This window comes from Alosa sapidissima, chromosome 7, assembly GCF_018492685.1.
Source record: "Alosa sapidissima isolate fAloSap1 chromosome 7, fAloSap1.pri, whole genome shotgun sequence".
Classification (NCBI taxonomy): Eukaryota; Metazoa; Chordata; class Actinopteri; order Clupeiformes; family Clupeidae; genus Alosa; species Alosa sapidissima.
The window spans coordinates 12,462,231-12,486,967 of NC_055963.1; the positions used below are offsets into that span (position 1 = coordinate 12,462,231).

At 41.3% G+C, this 24,737-nt stretch overlaps 2 protein-coding genes across 3 annotated transcripts; both read right to left on the bottom strand.

Moving 5' to 3' along the window:
- Positions 1 to 371: 371 nt before the first annotated feature.
- Positions 372 to 7,065, bottom strand: dtx3 (deltex E3 ubiquitin ligase 3). 2 transcript variants are annotated; one of them, XM_042098748.1, is made up of 5 exons: positions 6,497 to 7,065; positions 6,315 to 6,357; positions 4,627 to 5,486; positions 3,749 to 3,966; positions 372 to 2,340 (listed from the first exon to the last, which is right to left on the bottom strand). In XM_042098748.1, exons 2-5 carry the CDS (start codon positions 6,325 to 6,327, stop codon positions 2,265 to 2,267), a joined length of 1,167 nt encoding a protein of 388 aa, XP_041954682.1. In that variant the 5' UTR covers positions 6,328 to 6,357; positions 6,497 to 7,065; the 3' UTR covers positions 372 to 2,264. The 2 variants fall into 2 exon arrangements, with proteins under 2 accessions (XP_041954682.1, XP_041954683.1); XM_042098749.1 differs by lacking the exons at positions 6,315 to 6,357; positions 6,497 to 7,065 and adding an exon at positions 5,830 to 6,189.
- Positions 7,066 to 21,526: 14,461 nt separating this feature from the next.
- Positions 21,527 to 23,362, bottom strand: LOC121713279. The gene is made up of 2 exons (XM_042097790.1): positions 22,457 to 23,362; positions 21,527 to 22,090 (listed from the first exon to the last, which is right to left on the bottom strand). Exons 1-2 carry the CDS (start codon positions 23,186 to 23,188, stop codon positions 21,527 to 21,529), a joined length of 1,296 nt encoding a protein of 431 aa, XP_041953724.1. The 5' UTR covers positions 23,189 to 23,362.
- Positions 23,363 to 24,737: the final 1,375 nt, after the last annotated feature.

Below are 24,737 nucleotides of genomic sequence, written 5' to 3' on the forward strand. Positions count from 1 at the left end.
TTTGCCTCCCCTTTCGAATACAATACTCAAATTACTTAAAAAAAAATATATCCCGAGAAAAGTGGATTTTGAGGGGTACAGCTCCATAGACCTCCATTCATTCTGCACTCGTGGACGAGCGCCCTCATGTGGAACCACAGAAGGAACTGCAACCAGTTCAGAAACCGGAAGTTCTCCGAGAGTGGCAGTTCTCCCTTTATTAGACATTCTCTGGAAAAAGGTTTTTCCGAAGCCCATGAACGATATTGATCAATGCACTACTCATTGTCAGACGCCAGTGACGCATATCTCGAAACACTTTGATAACCTGATGTATTAATTAAACACTTATCGAAATGATTATGATCCATTACATAGACCAACACCAAAACTCAGGGGAACATAACTTTCTTTTATTCAAGTATGAAAAATGTAAAGCACATATCTCAAAATTTTAACAGACAATTCAATCATGAATACAAATCAACACAACTATAAAAGGAAATTAGTACCATTCAGTCAACAATCAATAATTTGTATTGTTTCCCACTCACACTGCATAGAAAATTTAGCAAGGTAGTTTGTGTAAACTCCCTGCCTCTCTCTCTAATATTGGTGTTGGTCCCTTAACAGAAAAAAGTCAGACTAAACAAAGAGCAAGTGATCTGTATGTTCAGAGGATGCGCCTAAGACCTTGATGTGACAATACTAAAATTAATATGGTGAGAGTTAAAGTAGATGAGAAAGGCAGAACAACTTAGTGTAGGCATAAACTCCACCTGAAACAACTTCCACACAGTTTTCTTCAGACATGACAATCCTTTCTATGTCTGCTTTCATTGATTATTTGAATACCCAGAAGTCAATAATGTTATTAAGTATGATGTATATTTTCACTGCATGATCACTAGTGGGATGTTTTAAGCCCAATTATACACATAGTTCACAATTTCAACTAGGAACATATTATTTTCAGAAAATAAAATGTTGAAATGCTCATGCTTTGATCTTTGTTCTTTTGTTTGAAGGCACGATTCTAATTAATTGTGAATCAATAGCTTTACATACTTCCTGATTATCATTGTCCTGCTACACATAAAACTAGTTATAAACCCAACAATTCAACATTATTGAATAAAATCTCTCACCTATAATGTGCATGTTGCTCAGCCTGGCATTTGAAAGCAAAGCATACAAGCATTTCAGCAATATTTTGTGTATTTGATTTGGTCAAGTGGTGTACATGCCCTTTGAATTTTGACATCATTATATAAATCTGATGGAGAAACTGAGTCTTGAATATTTCTTGAGTGGTTCTACCATCAACCTCTGTGGAAAACAGCACATTAAAAAAGTCACACATAACAAAATCTAAAGGATGAGTAGGAGGAAACAAACCAAACATAAAACTTGGTCTCCCCGAGCCTCTGTTATGGGTTCCACTACATCAGGGCAGTTACTGCACTCTGAGACGATCGCTGGGAGAGAGAGAGAGAGAGAGAGGAGAGGCCAGAGGCTCTAAGGACAGACATGGGCCTCGCAGAAGCTTATCAAATCTGGAGGGCGCAGAAGATAACAGGGTGTGTGATTGATCAAGCCTCTACAGCATCACTCTTCCTTCCAGAACACAAAACAGAAACCCAGCCTTCTCAAATATAAAGCCATTCACCTGCGCTTCCGCATGGCCAAAGTGCCTGTTAGTGCTGATTGCAATACTTCTTAAGCAGGGGCTTTTTGCACTCCCTGGCATTAACCATCCACGATGTGCCGTCACACTTGACCCCGACATGAACAGATAACATCGCTGAACCATCAAACTTGTTTCACTTAACAAGGTGATTAGAAAACCAGCTATGGTTGTGTGCTTGAAATAAGAAGATCCTTAACATTTTGCATTACCATAACAGTGTAAGTAAAATGTTACACTCTTTAACGCAACATAGGTGCCCACCCACAAAGCAGCTTGCATTACTGTTCATTTTGGAAGTGCTCCTTTTTACCATAGAAAAGTGACAAGAGATAACTGGATTGCACTTGGACTTGCTATGACATCACTCAAAGAGCTGGTATGAACACAACTCAGAAGAACTGAACAGATGTCTAAGATAGTACAGAAGAGCTGGATCAAACGCAGGATGTCTCCTGATTGCACCACAGCTGTTGCTGACAGCCATGCCTCTGGTTGACCTGGAGGGAACCCGGAGAGAGAGAAGAGCCAGTGGGCAGTGGGAACCCCGCCACCGCTCCTCTCGTTTGTACTCCAAAAGTGCAGCGTGCTCGGCCCGTCAGTCAGCCGTTATCCCTTTCTCCCGCAGCTCCTCCGTCACCCGAACCAGGTAAGTGGGGTCTGGATAGCCGAAGCTGAAAAGGGAGATAGAGAGAAGCGAGGACTTAGTATAGTATAAGTATATATGTGACCCTGCAAGGCGAAACCAGTCGTTTTGCGCACAGTGCTATAAGGTTTTACGGTAGGGTACGGTAGAGCTAATTTACTCATTAGGTTACTCATTACTCGTTACTTAATGCGTCAGCTCTATATCGTTCTTGGCAGATGTAACCGAATATGAATGTGAAAGACTTGCCTTTCAGGGCACGAATGGTCAAAAGCACAAACTTTTAGAAATACTGGCGTCATTTTAGGGACCAGGAGAAGTTTTCCATTGAAGTAGGCTAGCGCATTTTAAAAGTAGGCTAGGCTATACACAATCTGTGTACACAGAACTTCCTCTCCCTTCCCCCGAAATACATTAATTATATTCTATAGTGACCCCTTATGACCGTCCCAGGTATTAACTAGGGGGCAGAAAAAGACTCATGGCACGGTTGAAACTGCATAGTCAGTCATCCGCTTCAAAGTCACGCTACCGTAAGGCTAATCATAGCTGTGCCCTCACACTATCGCACGTGACAATTTACTTAAAAAGGTGATTTTTTCCTCTTCTGGCGTATCGTGACAGGAGAACCATGCCAACTTTGGATGCGGTTATCTTAGCGATACGTTTTGCAATACCCTCGATATACATATCGTTGGAAAGCTTAGTTTATGGCCGTTCGTGTGAGTACAATATTACAATAACTTAATTTTGTACATTTTACCAAAGCGACTGGTTTCGCCTTGCAGGGTCACATATATTCTTTTGATCCTGTGAGGGTAGTTTGGTCTCTGCATTTATCCCAATCTGTGAATTAGTGAAACACACACAGCACACAGTGAACACACAGTGAGGTGATGCACACCTAACCCGGAGCAGTGAGCTGCCTGCTACAGCGGCGCTCGGGGAGCAGTGAGGGGTTAGGTGCCTTGCTCAAGGGCACTTCAGTCGTGGATGTGGGCATGGGAGAGCAGTGCTCAACCACTTCCCCTGCCCACATTTTTCCTACTGGGTTCGGGGATCGAACAGGCAACCCTTCGGTTACAAGCCCTAACCAGTAGGCCATGGCTGCCCTAAATTATGCAAATCACTGATATAAACCCCTGTCCTGGTTCATTTGGTTTAATCTAGAGGATTACAAAAATCAATACATGCACACAACATGACCATTTCTCAGAAAATTTCACAATTCTCCAAATATCACCTATCTATGGTACTACTAAAATGAGCAATGTTCCAATGTGAGCTCCAGCTTTCACACAGCAATAGTATTTCATTGAAGTCATCATGGTGTGTACTTGTAGAGCTGGATTACTACAAAAGGATAGCACTTATAGCATATCTTATTAGAGTCCCAGACTCCTTTTTGCAAGAGCGAACACAAACAAAAAACCCACCAGCGCGGTCCTCCCCATATTGAGGTCTTGTGGTGAATGTCATTCCAGGTGATGACGTTATGCATGCCTGTGGTCATGGAAGTGCCAATGGTGAAGATGAGCCGTTGCTCAAAGGCCCGCCTCAACAGGCCCAGGACTCGGTTCCCCTCAGGGCTGTCGGGCAGGTAGGCAACTCGGTCCGTGCCAGGATACCTGATTCCTGGGTTTGGGTGCTCCTCCTGCAGTGGAAACAAGTCAGACACAACACTGATGGCTTGAACTTCCTCTACATGATGTGTTAGCACTGCTAACTGCATGATCAAACAGCTCTCCGCAGATTAGCACAACTAAGTCTTGCTGGTCTTGCCAAATAGAATAAAACAGATAATAGATTGAATATTGTACTGTAAAAGTAATTTCCTTCTCGATCTCCTAAAGCACCTATGTAAACTATACAATGCATTCAGTTTGTGCATAAGGGAAGTATGAAATCACTTATCACAATCACTTTTAGACTGTGAATGCAGTTAGGGATCCTTACCCAAGGTGCATTTCAAGCACAGCATGTGGTCTTCAACAGTACGAAAGTTTGTTGCATAGCAACCAATTTCATCAATGTAATAGCTCCATTTTTTGTCACTGTCTGAAACCACTTGCTCAAACCGATTTAGTAAGAATATCTCTCTAGCTGTTTGAGTTGAAAGGTTATAAAGAAAGGCCATCTTCTACAAATACAGATATGAGAAAATAGAACACAAGTTGATGGTACATCATTCCCGAATCGAAACCTTTTGCCTTTGATTTCCATGGGACATTTGGCACCCTTCTTAGACACTGTCCTAATTGTACTCATTTTGTGCAATTGTGCTCTCATTTTGTGCTCGTCCTGGTCTACTCACCGCCTGCAAGCCAGGAGAAAAGCTGTAGATGATGCATATGCAGCCATAGCCTTCGTGCCCAGGTAGCTCCAGGTCTGGGTCTCTTTCCACCATCATGGTTCCATTGGCTGGCTGGTTGCCAATGAGTTGCCCATACACTAGACGACACACCGGGCATGCCCGCTTAACCAGAAAGGCCTGGTCCAAGCAAGTGCGGCAGAAGGTGTGACCACACTTCTCCAGCGTGGTTTTGTCGACCATCTCTCCCATGCAAATGGGGCAACTGCTGCTGCTGCTCTCCTCCTTGCTCACCTCAGCACCTATAGCCATGGCAACAGAAGCCATAGGACTGGCCTCAGCCTCTGTCCTTGGCTGAATAGTCATCTCGTGACGCGGCGTTGGGAGGACCAAGCAGGTCTCCAGGTCGCTGCTCCTCCTGGACCTCTGTTGCTGCTGCCTCTGGGAACGTCGTGGCTGGGGAGGCGGAGGCGGCGGGTAAAGCAAGCTGCCCTCCCCATCCAACTCAAGCCCCCCCACACAAGGCAACAGAGAGCGCTTCCGTTTGGGAGCACCCTCGAGCTTGGTCATCTCCTTGCGGGCACAGCGGCACAGGTCTATGAAGGCCTTCCGTGTGGCGGGGGAGACCGATCCCTCCATCATCCTGGCTCTTCCCTGGCTGCTGCCTTCCACTGGCTGCAGTCTCACCGCACAGCAGCCCCCGCGCTCACCTCGCCGAATGATGCCCGCACTGAGTCCCTGCTTATCCTCAAACTCCAGCAGCCAGCGCCTCCCAGCAGCCGCCAGGTAATCCCACACGGCCTGTGAGACCAGCACTTCGTCACTACCCTGCCCCGCTCTCACACTCATCTCTTCTGATGAAACTGGGGGAACAGCAATAATAACCACGTTCACATTACAATTGCCTATTCAATATGAGGTTAGTCAAGAAATAAAGGAAGTCTCAGGAAGATGGCAACATGTTAGTAATGAAAACTATGACACAATTTTTGGCACATTCAGTTAAATGACAGACATGCTGTGAGATATGCTAACCAGTGCAACCCCGTCACTGACTGTCCGTCCATCCAGCTTATGTGGACTTTAACATAATGTTGTGATGACTAGCCTAGCATACCATTTGACACACGTGTAGCGTTTTCGTATAGGCTACAACACAACTCCGTCTTGTAAAGAACAGCATTACAACAGCGAGAGAATACGTACCACCAAACCTATTTCAAACTCAAAAAGTGTAGACAACAGAACTACTTTGGCTGGTTAGAAAATGCAGAAGAATATGGACACTGTAACTGTGTTAGCTGCACTTCCGTTGGTATTCTACAATGTCAGCTGGAGTAACGTCATGAACAAAGCCACAAGTAGCCTATAGGCTAGATGAAGAAGGGGGGAATATAATTCTCTCCTATACTTCGATGTCACTCAATGATTCTGTGGTGTGACTTTTATACATTATTTGACATACGTGAACAGATTTTTTTTTTTTTTTTAATTAGCGTATCTTGACAGATAGGCTACCCGCAGGCAAAAGCCAAGCCGAGCCAACAGGCGGTCGCCGAATTGCTGCACAGGAATCAGCTGTTCTAGGCTACAAACAAAGAAAGATCTCCTCGCTGCTGCTATCCCACACAAGTCAGTGATGAATTAGACCTCTCATGTTTATTGAGATATTTTAAGTATTTAAATATTACCTTGTGATCCCATAAATTCCACTTATTTTGAAGTTATATCTTCCTGTTTAAAGAAAAAAAAGTGACATGTAAACATGTGAACATTTTTAAATGCTATGAATGTAGATGACAGAATGTTACTTGGACAATGAAATGATTACCAAGTCTGTCACAATGTTATGCTATATGTAAAAGATTCTCACCTATTGTCGCGACAGGACCGGGTGGGATCTGATTATGAGGAGAAAAACTACAGCAACCAGCAAAAGCCTTCCATTCGATGTAAACATCCGACCACTGCTGCATTGGGTCTATTCTGATCAATTGGATCAGTAAAAGCACTGACAAAAACAATCTGAAAACTGTCGTAACATTTAGTATTTTTCCACCTCACAATTAGACGTGTATTCCAGTAAGAGGTATTGACCCAGCGATTTGTGCCTTCCTAAATCCCATGTCCTTGGGAGACAAGACATCCAAACCGTAGAGACACAGTGCGGCATAGCAAACAGGCTGCCTATGAGCTACTAAATCACACTAAGCTGTTGGTAACGCTACGCGGAGCTTCTTTATATCGTTGTTGTTGTAAACAACAGTTCATTCCTAAAACAAATCTGATATTTAGTTTGTTCCCTTTAAAATCCTTCGTCGGTGAAATGGAGATAAATGTAAGCAGGAAGTTCGTCACAATTCGCGAATCACGATTGGTCCAAATTATTTCCTCCTAGGGTGCGTTCGGATTACGCACTGACACCATGCAACCAGTAGGGGTTAGAGACCTCAGACCCATAACCTGCGGCTGCGGCCGCCCTCTTTGATCCCTTGATGCGGCTCAGCTTTTGAAAATAATAATGAGTAGGCCTATTTAATTAAAATGTAGGCCTATTTTATTTTAGTTCGTAGGTCTATCTGAGTAATTTATATAACTTCCCACCTCACTTGACTCCGTAACCGTAGCCTGCACAATATTGTTACATTCGCGGTTCGTTGCCATGTCAATATCAAACAAAATCACCGATTTCCCTCCATTTCAGTCAACGAGAACACTTGTCTTTAATTGTTATTGTTGATGTGTGCGCTTACTGTAGGCTAGATAAGGAAAATGTCAAAAAGGAAACGTCAGCGACCACAGCTTGCGAGCTGTCCGTTATATATCGCACACTGCAACGAGTTAGTATTGCGTTAACCCTATTCCTGCATGTGAGAAATCGTTCTCACATATGACAAATATAAAGACAAACCTGCGCTCACGTTTAAGGGCAGTTCCGCGCAAATCTGTCACATCCATAACGCCAACACAATGCCATGGTAGGCTATTTAGTTGGCGTTATGGATATATGACAGTTTTGCGTGGAGTTGCCCTTAAATGATGACAGCCTCAATTCTTGCATGAAACTTCACCTCACTGAATATGAGCCAGCCAGACTCCAAGGCCATCACGAAATCTAATCTCTGGTAGGCCTAATGTTCAATTTCGCCAATGACATGTCAATGAAAATTGAGTGTTGTGTTGTGAACTATGATGTTACTTTGCATACCAAAGGACACTGGGAAAATAGGGGGTGGTGTTTAGCTTACATAGGAAGCCTAAGGCCTATACTTCTGTCATTCTACTTTACATTTCAAGTTACTTGCACATTACTTTTAAAACTAGTAGACAATGTATTAAAAAAATCCTCTGTTGAATGAAAGTAACTGTACATTAAATATCCAAACTTCTTCTTGTAACCGTCTTAATGTGGCTCTTCTGAGATTAAAAAAAAAAAAAAAAGTTGCCGACCCCTGCATTAGACCAGCCCAGAGCCCGTTTACGGAGAGCCGGATCACTCCCTATTAACTCCATTGTACCTGCAATCTGTTGCAGTTCCGCTAGGGGCGATCACAAATAAGTGCAAAAACAATGGGGGTCTATGGAGCTAGATGGCTAAATTTGTCTCTTTCGCCTGGTTGTCGTTGAAAAATCGAAGATTTAATTGTGGTTTCTGCAAGCTCACTATGGATTATAGGTCAAAAGTTGAATGAACGAGTACTTACGTCCTTTCGATTTCTTACAGGTTGGGTCGTTGTTGCCCACAACACACTAGCTTTCTGCTAATGAATGACGTCATTGACGCATTTGAAAGGCTTTTTAGAACAAATAAGTGACTCAAAAAATATAATACTCAGCGGTGTGTATTTTCTCTGTCCCCTCTTTCGCATGCAACATTCAAATTTCTGTGCAAAAAATTATATCCCGAGAAAAGTGGATTTGAGGGGTACAGCTCCATAGACCTCTATTAATTCTGCACTTATTCGTGAGCGCCCTCATGTGGAACCAGAAAAGGAACTGCAACCAGTTCAGAAACCGGAAATTTCCCGAGAGTGGCGGTTCTCCCCTTATTAGACATTAGGCGTGTTCGACTTGAGGCAGATCTGTGCAGATCTGACTTGATGTGATGCATGCTGGGTTGAACACAATGCATACTGGGATGGACGCAATGCTTACTGGTTAGAAATTTTGTCCGACTTCTGTCAGCCGGGGAGGGACTTACCACCGTGACACCATGTCACATGACCTTAAAATATCGCGGGAGTCTTAGCCTGCAGACAGATCTTGCAGTTGCCTTCCACGACCTGCACGTGCTGAAACACGTCCTCATGACGTCAGTTCAAAGACGTGATAGGGCCATTTGGGAGGAATCTCCTCATGACGATTTTGACGGGTGTCTCATGCTGCTTCCTTATGTTGGAATATGCGAAAATGAACAGAAATCGAAGGGATACCTTCTTATACGTGATTTCTGCAACAATGGCTAGCCTACTGAAAACGTTTGGATATTCTGTTATTTTCTGCTGTTGGCTAAATAGATAGACACACATATAGGGAAATATTGAATTTATGTGCTACAGTGCAGGCCTGTTAACTGTATGACAACAGTGGTTTATTTAAACTACATCATAAGAATTTATTTCGTCAGTCATCATGCTCATTTTAATGAGTAAGAATGAAAGTTCTGCTGTATTTATTGCAAACAAAATTCTGCGATATCTCCCGCGAGTCACGTCAGGCAGACTGTAACCTGTCTGTCCGGGATGAGCTGCCCTCTGTTGTAGCTCCTCCTTTTGACTTAGTATCTGGCCGTTTTCTTTTTCAAGTGGCGGAAACGGGCTTCCATATTAGACTAATTACATTTGCTGCCGCTAAGGTGCGTCTAGATTTAGGCTAAGGCCTAGTTGTGTCACTGGTGGTAGGCCTACGCGAGCTTCTACTAGGGGGGACGTGAGATGAAAAGGGCAATGTCAGAAAGGTGTTAAAAATATATATTTTTTTAAAATCTTAAGCCTATGTTCTCTTTGTTCTTTGTGTTTTATAATGTAGTTCTCCACACTTTTTTTAGTGTGAGAGCTCATTTAGTTATTTGTTATCATGTAGGCCTAGCTAATGTGGCATTTTTTTGACTTCAGTAGTAGGCTATATTATGCTACAATGTGAGGGCAACACATTAAATCCACATCCAATTTTGATCACCCTACAGCTTTGGTTTTCCCATAGTTTCACTGACATTTATTAGTTTGGGGAAGAGCTACCCACAAGGTGTACCACATTAGGCGAATTTAGTATAGCCCTGGCCTAGGCCTAGCCTGGAAAATCCAGACCCTGGTAATCTAGAAAGATTAAGGGTCTGGCCACGAACAACGAATGCCGGCCCAACTCGAGGGGCGGCAACAAGCATGACTTTAAAAATCTCACTGCACGCAATTGGATAACACTACTCTGAATGATTTCGGACTTCGACGCAATCGGATAACACTGCGACCAATGTGTAACTGGGGCAGCTGTGGCCTACTGGTTAGCACTTCGGACTTGTAACCGGAGGGTTGCCGGTTTGAAGCCCGACCAGTAGGAATGGCTGAAGTGCCCTTGAGCAAGGCACCTAACCCCTCCCCCCGAGCGCCGCTGTTGATGCAGGCAGCTCACTGCGCCGGGATTAGTGTGCTTCACCTCAGTGTGTGTTCACTGTGTGCTGAGTGTGTTTAACTAATTCATGGATTGGGATAAATGCAGAGACAAAATTTCCCTCACGGGATCAAAAGAGTATATATACTTACTTATACTTATACTTATACTTAACTGTTCTCCAACATTGCAGCGCTGTCTTTATCAGTTTAGCTGGTTCCCCAGGATATCGGGGTAAAAGTAACGTGCATCATTACTTATTGCCAGAGTGTAGTACGGTGTCTTGTGTAATCCCGCTGGATTTTCTTGTAAAAATGTATTTTTTGCATATTTTGCTAGTATAGAGTCTAAGGAACAAGATTTTTTTTGCTCTCAAATTTTCACAATCCATTTTCACACTTGACATCATTTATATAACGCATAATTAAGACTGGGACTACTATCACTTGGGGGTCAATGTGAGAAAACACTGGTTAAGAGGGTATTTTGCCTAATTTTTGGGTGCTGATTCTGAATATCATATTTACTTATTATGACCGCCGCTAGCGAAGCGGTCATATAGGGATTGTCAAAGTTTTTTTTTTTTTTCCCCCCGTCATCTACTTCCTGAATTTTTGGTCAACGATACCCAGGACACCGAACCACCGGGGCACATGAAATTTGGTGGGTATGTAGCCCCACTAGACTAGGCCACTCCCCCACCGCACTGGGCCCCCCGAAACCCAAAAAATGCATTTTTTTTTCTAAATAACTACCTGAACCGTTGCACCGAGGATGAAGACATTTTTATGGTATGTTGGTCTCAAGGGCCCACATCAACCTAGCCCATAATCACTCATTTGTGATTTGCACCCCCCCGGTAAAAAATGAAAATGCAATATCATTCTGCTTTAATCGCCCCTCTCTTCAGATAAGATGTTCAGAACTGCACCAAATTTTATGTGTATGATTAACCTGACATTCTCTGGGGGTATGCCAAGTTTCGTAGAATTTCATCCATGGGGGGGGTCTAAAAAGTTATGTGTACATTTAGTGACTGTACACATTGGCCTGTAGATGGCGGTGCACACATATACACATGCACACACACACAGGCACCCACATACTATCGGTATTAGAACGGCCAATACATAATTACAAATTCAGTAGGATTAAAAGAAAGCCAAAATAAATATTCATCATCATCATCATCATGGCTGCATTTCCAGTATTGGCGATAAGTAGTCGTTTGCCCACTAGATGGCGCATCGTTGCAGTGAGACGTAATTTTGTTGGAAGTTAAAAGTGGGTTGGAAAAACAATGGACGCTTCCTACAAGGACTGTAGTTTACCGCAAAGAACGTCTAATAAAGGATAGGACAATGTTCACATGAAATGTAATTCCCATTTCTTCTTGAAGCCGAAATAAATCTGCGAATGTTTACCGGACATGCTTGGTTTTTACTGCAGGTAGGCTACATTAATCTTAAGTTATATCAATAGCCTAGAGTAGGTAAAATAATGTTACCGTTAGCATTGGTTGACATTGGTTGAGTGATAGAGGCCAATTTGATTATTGATGTATTTGTAGAAAACCATAAATGGGCATTTCTCAGATTTCGGGCCTATATGGGTTACTGAAATTTTGAAAAATAAAATTAAAACTTTTACTAATTGGTATGCAACAAGTTATCAGTCATTTTGATAAGAGTAACCTTGTGAGCTTGGTTGAGACCACAATATAAGGGAATTTATGTTTTTTTGTCATTTTTCAGGTAAATGTCATTACCATCACATTATCTAATATGTACATTTTAAAGATGAAATGGTCAATCAATGATCAATCAATGATCAATTATGGTTTCACATGAAGTCTATTTTATCTTGAACTTATTAGAATTGTTGAATTTTACTTACAACATGAATTATAGTCGTTTAAGTATCTTATTTTTTTATTTTTTCACTCGACCCTGGCTTGGAATTTCATTTATTTGAAATAAATGCCATATATCATATCTGTTTTCATCCAGTGGCAATTTAGACTGTCCAACATTGTCAAAAATATCTAATTAATGTAATTTATTGTAATTTATACATATTCTATTGGAAAAAATATGCATGGTGATGGTGATGACATTGCAGTTCTGGTAATGACATTTGTTGCGGTGATGACAAATCACTGATCGTAATCTATTGCAATTAAATGTTTATAATTTAGAAACCCAAGTTGAACTGACTTTGTGAAAAAAAAAAACGTATTTCTTTTAAAAATAGTACTTTAAATGTATCTGCAAAAATGTCATCACCAACACAGTCGTCATTACCACTACATTTCAAGCTATAATGTGCTGGTAATGACTGTGTTGGTGATGACATTTATACCGAAAAACTACCCTAAGAAGCAAAAATGATCACCATGCAAGTGTAGCTAGCTTTCTACATGTAATGTACATCATTTAAACTATTAAAGTCATTTTAAAATTTCAGGAATATTCAAAAATACAGAAATACAATGCGTATGGTAATGACACATAATAAGTGTACATGCCCAAAACGAGAGAGATAAAGAGTAGATTTTCCTATGTTTCTGGACATCAAGGCATCAATCTTTCTGCTTGACACCCATGTATTCCACTGTGATATTAGGTGACCATGGTTACCTAATATTTTTTTGATGAAAAAACAGTAGCAAAGTGCCTTTATGTAGAGTGTGCTGGTAATGACGGCGAAACCATGGGACAGGTAAACGTTAAGCAAAATAAAACAGGAAATGCATATATATGCATAATGTGTGCATGCAGTTCATTAGTTCAGGTAACATTTATTTCATATGCATGATTTTTTAATTAATTTTTGATAAATAATGTTTGAGATTTGGCACAATATGTGAAAACTCTGGTTGCGGACAACACCAAAACACTGATATTGTACCATAAAACACCAATAAAATGTGTCTAAATCATGAGTAGGAGCAACCATTAAAAAAGTCTAGGCTTGTTTTTCTTTATACTAATTAGTGATGCTAAACATTATTAGATTTAATGTGTTTTTAATAGAATTACACCCTGTGGACAGAAATAGGCCCCAATTCTGGGAAATACCCAAATGCGGTTATAGGCTACCAAGAACATTGATAACAGCACTAATTGCATCTTTCGACTGTCATCTCATTTGCTTATAACCATAACCTAGGCTACTCACAGGAGCTAAGTGAGTTAGCCACAACACGTTCGCTACGTGATGGTTTTCTAATGGAAAATATAGGCTACCTGAAAGATAACCTGATGATGCATCCTAAACACCGGGCTGGGACATTTAGACCAAAGTCTCAAAAAGCATCTGAGTCAACGTTCATTCCCAAACACCCATATAGGCTACTTCAAGCCTCTATTTTCAAAGGTGATTCAAGTAAGGAAGAGCATGGCTCAAAGTAAAGTAACTAGGACTGAAACTACATAAATTGAATAAAGTGAATAATTTGTGTCAACTCGCCGCAATGTAGATTTATTAACGCACCCGTGATCTACATCTCCATTTAAACCAAATGTATCGAGAGAGATGTATCCAGGGCAGGGCTGTACCTACACATATTTGTTGCACGTGCTACAAAAATCATTCTTTGCGATGGATGATTTAGTACCAACGTTACACCGGTCCAATACAGTTTTGCCTATACCGTGAGACTGAGACGTTTTTTGTTTGTTCGAAGTGCGTGTTTAGGGTGTGAGAGAGGAGTCGATGTGCTTTGATTCCAGCTTGGTAGTAGTAGTCTATGCGATTAAAAAACACGTGTGTTTGAAGTATCCAAATGATAACGCTTTCATTATGGCTGCTTTAGCCATAGACCTTGAGCTACTGTACAGTGGGTTGGGTTCCATTTAGAAGTGTCGCTTTCCGTGATTCACACAGCTGCGTGAAATGTATTACTGATATGCAAAACTATTAACTTTTCGCCAAGAGGTGACAGCTTAAATCCGCTTGATACTGTACGCCATTGATTCCCAAAGGAGATTTTATTTGGGTCGCCAGCATAGCCTAGTGACAATTTATGTTGTGTATAATCAGGGTGCGATTTTTGTAAAAACCAGAGGGGGGGATGAGTTTGAATAAGTTTGTAGCCCCCCCCCCAAAAAAAAAAAAATGAACGAACGATTCATAGCCTAGTAATGTCATGGTTAATAATACCCTATATTATTTTTGCCACCTTTGTAACATTTTAGTTTTAGTTTACCGTGGTGTATGACTTAGTGTGCTTAGTATGATGATCAGCTCCTCTAATGCAGGGTAGGACTACGTTTTGACAAGCATACACATTCACCTTGTTCTTGCCCCATCTGAAAGGACTTCTCTACTTTTGCTGCCTCCATCCTTTCTGTATTTGTTGTGTAAAAAAACGTTGTATATGATAGCACTGAAGTCTTAAGTTAGTGAATTGGCTAACAGTGTTAGTTGGTAACCAAATAGCCTACACATTGCGCTACACGCTGCGTAGGCTACGTGCATTCTCTCTCCTGCTGATTTGCGTTCAGTAGCCAAGTGCGTAATATTGCAAAAGTTGAAAAAATAAATGTGTTTATTGTAGCCTACAGAAAATAAATAGCCTATCATACTGTCAGTTAATTGCCTACAGTGCAGTGAAGAGTTTGGAGAGTAAAGTTATAGGGCAACTTGAAGTTTTATGAAAATAATTTACGAACCAGAACATAAAGACCATGAAGCTTATATTTCTTGCAGCTGTTAAAACTCCCGCTAGATAGTTTAAATACCCACCAACATTAGTTTTTGCAGTACAGATTATTTCTAAAAGTTATTTGTCTACTACTGGCTGATTTATCAAATGAGTGCTTTCTCGTTCGTCCTCCGCAAACTACAGGTGTTTCGGTAGAGAGCCATTGAATAAGCGATACCAAGCAATTTCTGTAACACTTTTTGTGACATTCAGCAAATATCTCCTCATTTAATGTAAGTTCCTTCGGACAATAGGCCTACGTTCTACTCTACGTGCAGTTGTCCTGCATCAGTTTTTTTAATTTTGAAGGTTCTAAAACATTATTATGCTTCACTGAATCCTTCTCGTTTTCTTTCATTTGTCCAGCTAACTTTTCCATTGAACCTAGCCATTAATGATGGATTACACACTTGACATTCTGAAATGTCCTGCACGATCAAGGCCAAATTAAGTTATCACGCAGCCACTGTGTCAGCAGCATCAGTGCTGACGCCTGACGGTGACGGTGCGTTTCTGATGTCAGATTATTATGTAGGCTAGCCTACTAGACTGTTCTCACGTTGCAGCGCTTTACTTATATGAAGTAGCATTAATCAATATGAGGGGCAGAGGGGGATAAATGTTGTCCCCCCCGACGATAAAAAATAATTTAGCAGAGGTAGGGATAGGAAAACCAGAGGGGGGGAAATTGTCGTGGAAAAACCGGTCCACTTGCGAATCCACTGAACAATTTATCACTTAACTACTTACTAATTAGCACTCTGGAACAAAGCGTCCGAAGGAGACAATGCAGACAGGAGATCTCTGAAGACTGTTAATCTTTATTCACCGTATTGCAGTGATAATCCAGCCTAAACGATGTCCAGACCAGGTGTCAAGCAATAGGGTGATGTGAGATGTCATCAGCTGGCGCCCCCGATGAGATCTGACTAACAGGTGGCTGCGACCTATCTTTTATACTCCTTAACCTTGGGGTTGTGCCCTCTCGCCACCCTCGAAAGACACCTGTTGGCCTATCAGCATCCACCAAGGTTACCACTATTGGTGGAACCCATTGTCTCATCATGCATAAATTATATGCAAAACTGTCTCCTTCTGGGTTTTTTCCAAGATTCTGTTTTTTTCCAGTTGTAACAGGGCTTCTTATCTTGCCACCTGTTACTTGGCCTTGCTGTTACCACCATTACATCATCCAATTACATCATCCTCTCGCTCTCGACCATCTAGTTCACTGTGAACTCCTTCACCTCGACCATCTAGCCAGGTGTCACTGTGAACTCCTTCACCCCCTCGACCATCCAGCCAGGTGTCACTGTGAACTCCCTCACCCCACTCCTTGACTGCTGGTCTGGTCTGTTTAAGATGTGTACAGGCCTTGAAGTCTCATAATAATTGCAGTAATATCAAAGTTAAAAAAAAAACCATACATGCATCCGTTAAGTCATAGAAATCCACCACAAAATCATCACCTCCCCCCCCTACAAATCGCACCCTGTGTATAATAGGCCTAGCATAGGGCCTACCTTATATAGCTTAGTTTGTTAACAGTCATGGTTTTGTCATAACTCCCTCTATGCATTTTTGCATTTAGAATAGCTTTGAAACCGGGGGGGGGGGTATCTCAATTGCAAAAAACTCAGCCTGATCTGCCGGCGATTCCTTTTCGATTTCTTAAAAGATTGAGCTTGGTCTGGCGAAAGCATCAGCATATTATTTGCACAAACAATAACGGACAGTAGCTCTTCAACTTGGCCCGTTAAAATGTATATGAACAGTCTAGCAACACATTTCATGAAGGCCCTTTTGGACATGTCAGTTATTTGCACCACTGGGTAAACCGGCATTTTGTTTTAGACTACTGGTATTTAATTTGTGCATTGACAATAAAGCTGAATATCATATGAACTAGATGACTAAACTTATGCATATGTAAAAGAAGAAACATTCACAAAAATCCATGACATGACCTCTCTTCTTGATAGCTGTTGAAAACTGCATGGAACTGACAGGGATTGTTTTGTTTAATAATAAATAAATAAATACATTATGCTGCTACCTTCTGCTTTTCCCAAATACAATGTAGCCTAAAGGTGTACCTTTCATCAGTCCAGTTGCAATGGATGGACTGTGATGAACTGCCCTACTTGTGATTGTTTAGATATTTTAAAGGTTTTATAACAATGCTACAAATTTTTTGGCAAGTGCTACAAATCTATTCACCTTTGCAGCACCAGTAGGCTACTTTGTGTGCGGCCCGCAAACACACATTCCAAACAAGCATACACAAAAGTTTCAAGAATGGGGGATGGAGTAGAAGATGGAGACAAATTCATTTATATGATTTATTTTCGCGGAATGGATGTACAGGACTGAGCGGTGGTCATATTTTGTACCGCTGTGCGGTACATCTAGTTTACTGATTTTTTAGTTTTAAAGCAACACCAAAGCACTTTTCCTGTCGCATGCACATCCAGCACTGGCTTTGGAAATAACGATGTCTACTGACAAGGTAGAGTACGTTGCATGATTTTATGAAAGTATGATGTATTGCAACATCAGAAGCAAGTCAAATTTGTAGTTTCTTATGTCTCATTCCATCGATCTACAGATCCGCTACCCGATCTGGCAAACTTGCATAGTGCGGTTATAGCCGATAGAGGGCCGCGAAGAGAATGCAGAAGTGCCGTTCACCCTGTTATGAGTTGATGAACCACTGAAACGATTTTGGAAACAATATTTGAAGGTACAAAAACTCTTTGGTGTTGCTTTAAACCTGCTAATTAGCATTTGCGGCCTAAAACTGGCCTCCATAGGCAAAATAGATCGGGTGAATAGGATAAAAAAGGCAACTCCTTGATATTCTTATGAAACTTTACTAGTTGATTATTTATGCAGAGACAATATTTTTTTGCATTACAAGTTTTCTGAAAATATATGTTTATGGATGTAATTTAACAATATCTCATTAATTATGCACTAATTTGCATACACTTCAATTGCAAAAAGAGACATCTGAATATTGGATAGTTAACATTGAATGTAGTCAGGTACAGGTTTGCCTTTAGAACTCTTTCTGGATTCAGAGTCTTAAAAGAACGGCTTGTTTAAGCGCCAGTCCTAGGTTATGCCGATTTCAGTCGTCCCTTTATCTTAGAGACGGATGCAAGCCATGCAGGATTGGGGGTAGTTCTGTGACAAGAGAAGGATGGGTTACGGCGACCAATGGTCCCTGCTAGCCGGGGCTTGCGGCCAAGTAAGAGGAACATGTCAAATTATAGTGCCATGAAACTCAAACTCCTTGCAGTCAAGTGGGCAATCACGGAAAAAAAATGCAAGTATCTCCTGGGCAACAAGTTCACCGTGTACATTAACAACAATCCCCTCCAATACCTGCAGTCAGCGAAACTGGGCGCTCTGGAACAGTGCTGGGTTTCTCAGCTTGCCCTCTTTGATTACAACATCAAATATCGTCCTGGGACAGATAATTGCAATGCCGATGCCCTTTCTAGGCTTCCCACAAGCCCCACTAACACTTTGCTATCTGTGTCAAACGGCCTGGACATCCCCCTGCCGATTGCCATAGCCAACATGTAAGCCTCGAGTGCACCTATCTAAGACTCTTGGATGACAGAATCTTTTATGGTGGACACCATCCCTGGTCGAACCAAAAGAGACCTGAAAGTCCTGCAAGGGACTGATCCCTGTATTTCCAGATACCTGTGGTTTTGGCGACAGGGACGACCACCTACCCGTTACGACAAGTGGAGTGAACCAAGGGAAGTCCAGCAGCTGATAAAGCAGTGGTCCCAGATACAGGAAGTGGATGGGACCTTGTACCGAGTGACCCAGGCTCCTCCTTCCAGGGATCCAGTGCTGCAGCTTTTACTGCCCAAGGTGTTACGAGTCAAGGTGTTAAAACATCCAAACTATGCACAGAATTAACAATGTCCTCTTTTTGCCAGACGATGCAGACATCTGGCCTAAAGATCCTTTGTAAGATGGTGCTGGGATTATTTAGGGAAAAAGGTCTGAGTTGTTGTTTCGGCTTGTATTGTCCTGGGGATCCGAAGGGACAACACACAAAACACATTCGTTGGCTGTGATGATTCTATTACATTTGCTCTTTGATTGCGCTGGGCCATAGGTGGAGCCATCAGGTGTTATTGTGGAGATGTTGCTTTCATCCTCCTCCTCCTCTTGATCAACCCGAGGTCTTCTAGCTGGCCTTGGATGAACAGGCTTGATGGCAGTAGAGGTAGCAGGCCCCCATGCCCATGGTGTATCCGAAGTGCTTGTATCAATACTCATACTTTTCATGAAGTATTCTGTTTGGGTACCTAAAGTAAACTAGAAATGCAATTCCAAGGAATTACCAGTGCATCAAAATGCTAAAGTTGTAATGTAAAATATCATGTATAGTTAAAACAGATAATACAGAGATGGTTACTACGGTGATGCTAGGATAGACATGGTGGTTGCATAGCTTAATAAAAGTTGATAGTTTAAAAGTAGACTGTTTAAAAGCTGAATGTAGATAGTTTAAAAGTTGTTGATAGACAGTAGATAGTTTAAAAGTTGTTGATAGACAGCTAGTTTAATAGATAGTTTAATGATAGTTTAAAAGTAGACCGTTTAAAAGTTGAAAGTAAATAGTTTAAAAGTTGTTGACAGACTGGAAGTTGAATGAATGTTGATATTCAAATAGTTTAATGGCTGTGTATAGGTAGATATTTGACGATAACTGAAAGTTGGAATGGCTCTAATGTTTGCTAGCAGTTATGCTAAGATTTTTAACTATGCTAACCATGCTACTTAGCTAATGTTTTATAGCAGTGCTAGCAATGCTAACCTGCTAACCATGCTCCTTAGCTAACGTTTTCTAGCAGTTTAATGAATGTTGATATTCAAATAGTTTAATGGCTGTGTATAGGTAGATATTTGACGATAACTGAAAGTTGGAATGGCTCTAATGTTTGCTAGCAGTTATGCTAAGATTTGTAATTCTGCTAACCATGCTACTTAGCTAATGTTTTATAGTAGTGCTAGCAATGCTAACCATGCTACTTAGCTAACTTAACTAACATTTTCTAGCATTTTGCTAAACATGCTAACTATGCTAGCAATGCTAACTATGTTAACCATGTGACTTACATGCTAAATATGTTAACCAAGCTTATCATTTTTAGTAGTTATGCTAACTAGCATGCTAACTATGTTAACCATGTTACTTAGCTAACTTAGCTAATAATTTTTAGTAGTTATGCTAACTATGTTAACTAGCATGCTAACATGTTAGCATGCTAACTATGCTAACCATGTGACTTAGCTAACCTAGCTAATCATTTTTAGCAGTTTTGCTAAAAATGCTAACAATGTTAGCAATGCTAACTTTGCTAACCATGCTAACTAGCTACAGTGGGTAGGAGTCATAGTTGATGAAAAGTGTTGACAGTTGATGACAAGTTAAAAGTTGTTGATAGACAGCTAGTGAATGTATATAGTTTAAAAGTTGAATGTAGATAGTTTAAAAGTTGTTGATAGAAAGCTAGTTTAATAGATAGATAGTTTAATGATAGTTTAAAACAGTGGTCTCAAACACCCGGCCCTAATTCCGGCCCGCGACGTATGACAAAATAATAATGTAATCCGGCCCTTGAGGCTATTAATTGCGACAAACAACGATACTGATTAAAATAGACGATAGATCCAGGTACGGTGACAAATCTCATTTGTAGGCCTACTCTGCTCCACTATGTGCAAGACATCCAGAGCTTGATTCAAACCCAAAATCGCTGCGCAAAGTTTTCAGGAAATACTTGTATTACACGCGAGAAACACAAAGACGTGCATATGTAATGACGCGGAAGCGATGCAGGCCATAGTGTTGCAGAAATTGAAGCAGAAATTAAGCAGAAATAGGCCTACACCAAATGTTGAAAAACGTTCACGTGTGATGAAGTCTTAGGTAAGCTATGTTATTCACCTATTCTAATTCTGAAGGAGAATATCCTTTTGGAGATTATGATCGATCGTCTATGACAGTGATAGTCACGGTGCGTCTGTGAATGGAGGTGCGTGTATACAACGGTGTCCTCTAAGCATACCATGCTTGTTTCGACCCTCTGCCCAACATAGCGGTTGAGGTTGCAGTGGTAAACGTGATGATAGTGTCCGTAATGGATGTGGTACAGACAGCAGGGCTAGTAGAAATATAGGGCTCTAAAGAACTACAAAGTCACCCGCAATATGATGCGAACTTCTGGGTAGGCCGCGATAGGAACTGTTTGACCAGAATACTTTATTGTAGGCCTATTCGCTCTGTGCAAGACTCTACTTCCGTTCTACTTCCGCTCTCTTGAGTGTGCGATCCACTCCTTCCGGCAAGATGGCGCTGTTTTACACTCGGTGTCTTCAGGAGCTGCCAAAGCTTACTATATTGGACGTCCACAGGCTCGTCCGTAATGGATGCTCTGCCCCCCGGAGTAAACGGGAAAAGGGGTACAAGATGTATCTGTCAAGTTTCATTGACAACTATGAAGGTGAGTGTAAAATTGACAGCAAAACACATTCACATTGTGCTATCGCTAACTAACTAGCTAGCAGTAGCCAGACCCGCTGTTTTTTGCTGAGAAAGGCAGGCCGGTACACCTTGCAAGGAGCAAGGTTGTCCACAACAAACCCTTTGTCCACCATGATCGCCATACCTGGTTTCAGCAGCTTTACAATCCCGGACTGCTTGAAGATCTCGCGATCGCTCATAGAGCCTGCATACAGTCCAGACACAAAGGTGACAGCACCGTGGGGTGCCATGCCAATCAAGGCCTTGAATGTAGTGTGTGACTTGTAGGTAGAGAAAACCTCACTCTGAAGCAGCAGAGAGGATGGCGACTGACAGAATATCTCTGTACAATCAAGGATCACCTGTGTATCAGAAAAAGCTGCAAACTCAACTGGCAGGTGAGCTCTCACTACCTCTGGCGGAATCCAAAGGCGCTGGCTTCCCAACAGGCAGTACAAAAAATGAGTCCATGTGGAGATGATCCGACTTGCAGTAGTGCGGTGTATGCTGAACCTCTCTGCAAGGTCCCTGGGAGGAAAACCCACTGACAGGTACATCAGGAACAGCAGAAACTCATCAATGGGTCTCAGTTTCTGTTGTGATATAAAAACAAAAAGCCTCTGTTTAGTTACTCTGACATTGTTATTACAGAATCAAATTAAATCAGAAAATAATACCAATATCAGCTGGTTGGCTTTTACTTTTTTGTTAGATATTCTATATAGGTGCAAACAATCGGATTTTTGGTTATTTAACCATCAGTTAACTTAGTTAACATCAGTTAAAAACAGGCATTTTACTTTGGATAGACAATAGCAATACAACATAGGAGTGATTAACGTCAAAAAATCTAGAAAATACAAACCAATAGGGGTTAATTACAAAATAAAACAGTTTGTATCCAATTTCAGAGTTACAACTCTTAATATGCACGTCATGTTACCACATTTGTCACTTACCGTTGTTGGGTGATGAACTGTGCTGATGCTGGCAGAGGCTGTCTTTGCGCTTGTTATGTGCACCATCTTGTGGGTCACGGCAGGTTCAATTAAATTCCAAAATACCATGAAACTCCTGTAGGACGCAAACCTGGTATAAAAGCGCACGTCCTCATCTGATCCAGACAGGCGCTCTATCCCAAAACGCTGGCGAAGTTTGAGGACTTCCAACTGCTGTTGTAGCTCCCTAACCTGGCGACGTAGAGCTTTGTTCTCGTCGGCCAAATTACTCGCCCTCGCTCCTGTTTGAGGGACTACAGAGTAGTCATGATCTGGTGGAGCAATTTCGGTCTCCATCTCCGAGTCCGAGTCTGACTCTGGGGCAGGACTCTCGGCTCGCGGACGCCGTTCCCAGACGCTCGGTCGGGGCGCAGGTAGTTCGTACCCATTCCATGAGAAGTAAACGGGTACGGCTCCCTTTTTCAGCCTCCTCAACCCCCCGGCAGTCACGTTAAAATCAGCCTGCTTAAAATGCCGACTACAGACTCGGGTGTTTTTGGTCGGGTTGAAGTCATCCCTCCGGATCTTCTGCATCCACTCAGCCCGTACCGCAGCGTCAACAGGGAATACATGAAAGCTGACTTCTCTGTTGTAACGTGACGAAACGGTACATAACGGCACACAACAATGAAGTGCTGAGGCTCTCACCCTCTGAAAGGCAAGTCGCCTCTCTTTAATCCTAAAAACACTCATTGTAAAGAAATATCTCTGGTAATGGAACTCGGTCGCTGTTGTCTATGGTTGTCTCTCACTCTCGCGTCTCCCGCTCTCGCTGTCAAATCACCGGAAGTTTTCACCGGAAGTACTGGCGCGCACACTCAAGTTCGAACGTCAACTGTCGCCATTATTGTGCTCAGAGCGAATTGTAGTAATCTATTACTAAACCACAACATCTTAGGTGTTGGTATACATCTTAGGTGTTTTCCTGTTAATTTGTTATGTGGGTAATATGAAAAAAGGAAAGTAAACCTGCTTAAATATGTTCATCCAGTATTTACTGAAAGGTGCATAATTTGAGGTGCTTGCCTTCATACCCCCTTCATAAACTTTTGTTTTACTCAAAGATTTTTACATTTACAGTAGGACTTTATCTCTGACCACTTTCAAGCCATGGCCTTTTGAAATTTTGATATAAAAATCCAATGGTGTTGGCAATGGCTTTCTTAACCCTGATGCCTAGTTTGGTTTAAAAAAGTTAAGAGAGGAAATATTTTTATTTGGTGTGAAACACACACACATACCTGTTTTTATGTTTTTCATTTATTTTATCATTTGTATTAATATTTATTTTATCATTATTTTATTTATAAGCTAAGGTTGCTAGCACAGGTGTCTAAAACTAGATAAAAACACTTGCACTTTCTGTTTGCAGTTTTGTGTGGTATTTGAAAAAAAGAACATTGCATTTTCAGAAATAGCCGGCCCTCCAATCAGATGACGTTGGCAGAATTGGCCCCCAGCTCATTTGAGTTTGAGACCCCTGGTTTAAAAGTAGACCGTTTAAAAGTTGAATGTAAAAAGTTCAGTAGTTTAATGGGTTACATTGTTTAACAGTGGATTATTGTAGTGAGGACTTTTATTTTGAAACAGTTTTGGGAAGAGGAAACAGTTGAATAGGATGTGTAGTCTTAATTGACCCAGAATGTATGCTTAACCCTTAAAGGAGTACCGTCACACCGGTGTGACGGGAATGTTGGGAAATTAACATTCTAAAGAATATCTGGGTTCATTGAATTCAACATAGAATTTTAGAACCTTCAATTGTTGCGGAACTTAGAACGTTCAAAAACCTACACCTTTAAGGGTTAAAGCCTGAGGCTGCAGGTGGCCTGAACACCTGCCATAGGATTCTAATTGCTTAACGGCCGTATTATGATGTCACAATCGGCAATGTTAAGTCTATGGGGATTTTTTAAAAGTTTTTTCTTTAATAGTTTAAAAAGTATAAAAGTTTCAAAGTTGAAAAGTCATACCAACCCGATCTGTTTGAAGACCTACGTTACAAAGTTTGAATGAAGTTTCTAAGTTAAACTGTTCAAGAGAAATTGCGTACGGAAAAAGTGGTAAGCAGAATAATAATAATAAGAAGAAGAAGTTGCCTAGGAAAAACAGTACAGTGCATTTTCATGCACTGTAATAAATGTGTATTACTGTCAAGTTACAAGATACTAATAGTACACAGGACATTCACTCTCACACAAAACTGTACTGGCACAATGGAAACAAAAATATTTTAGTGACT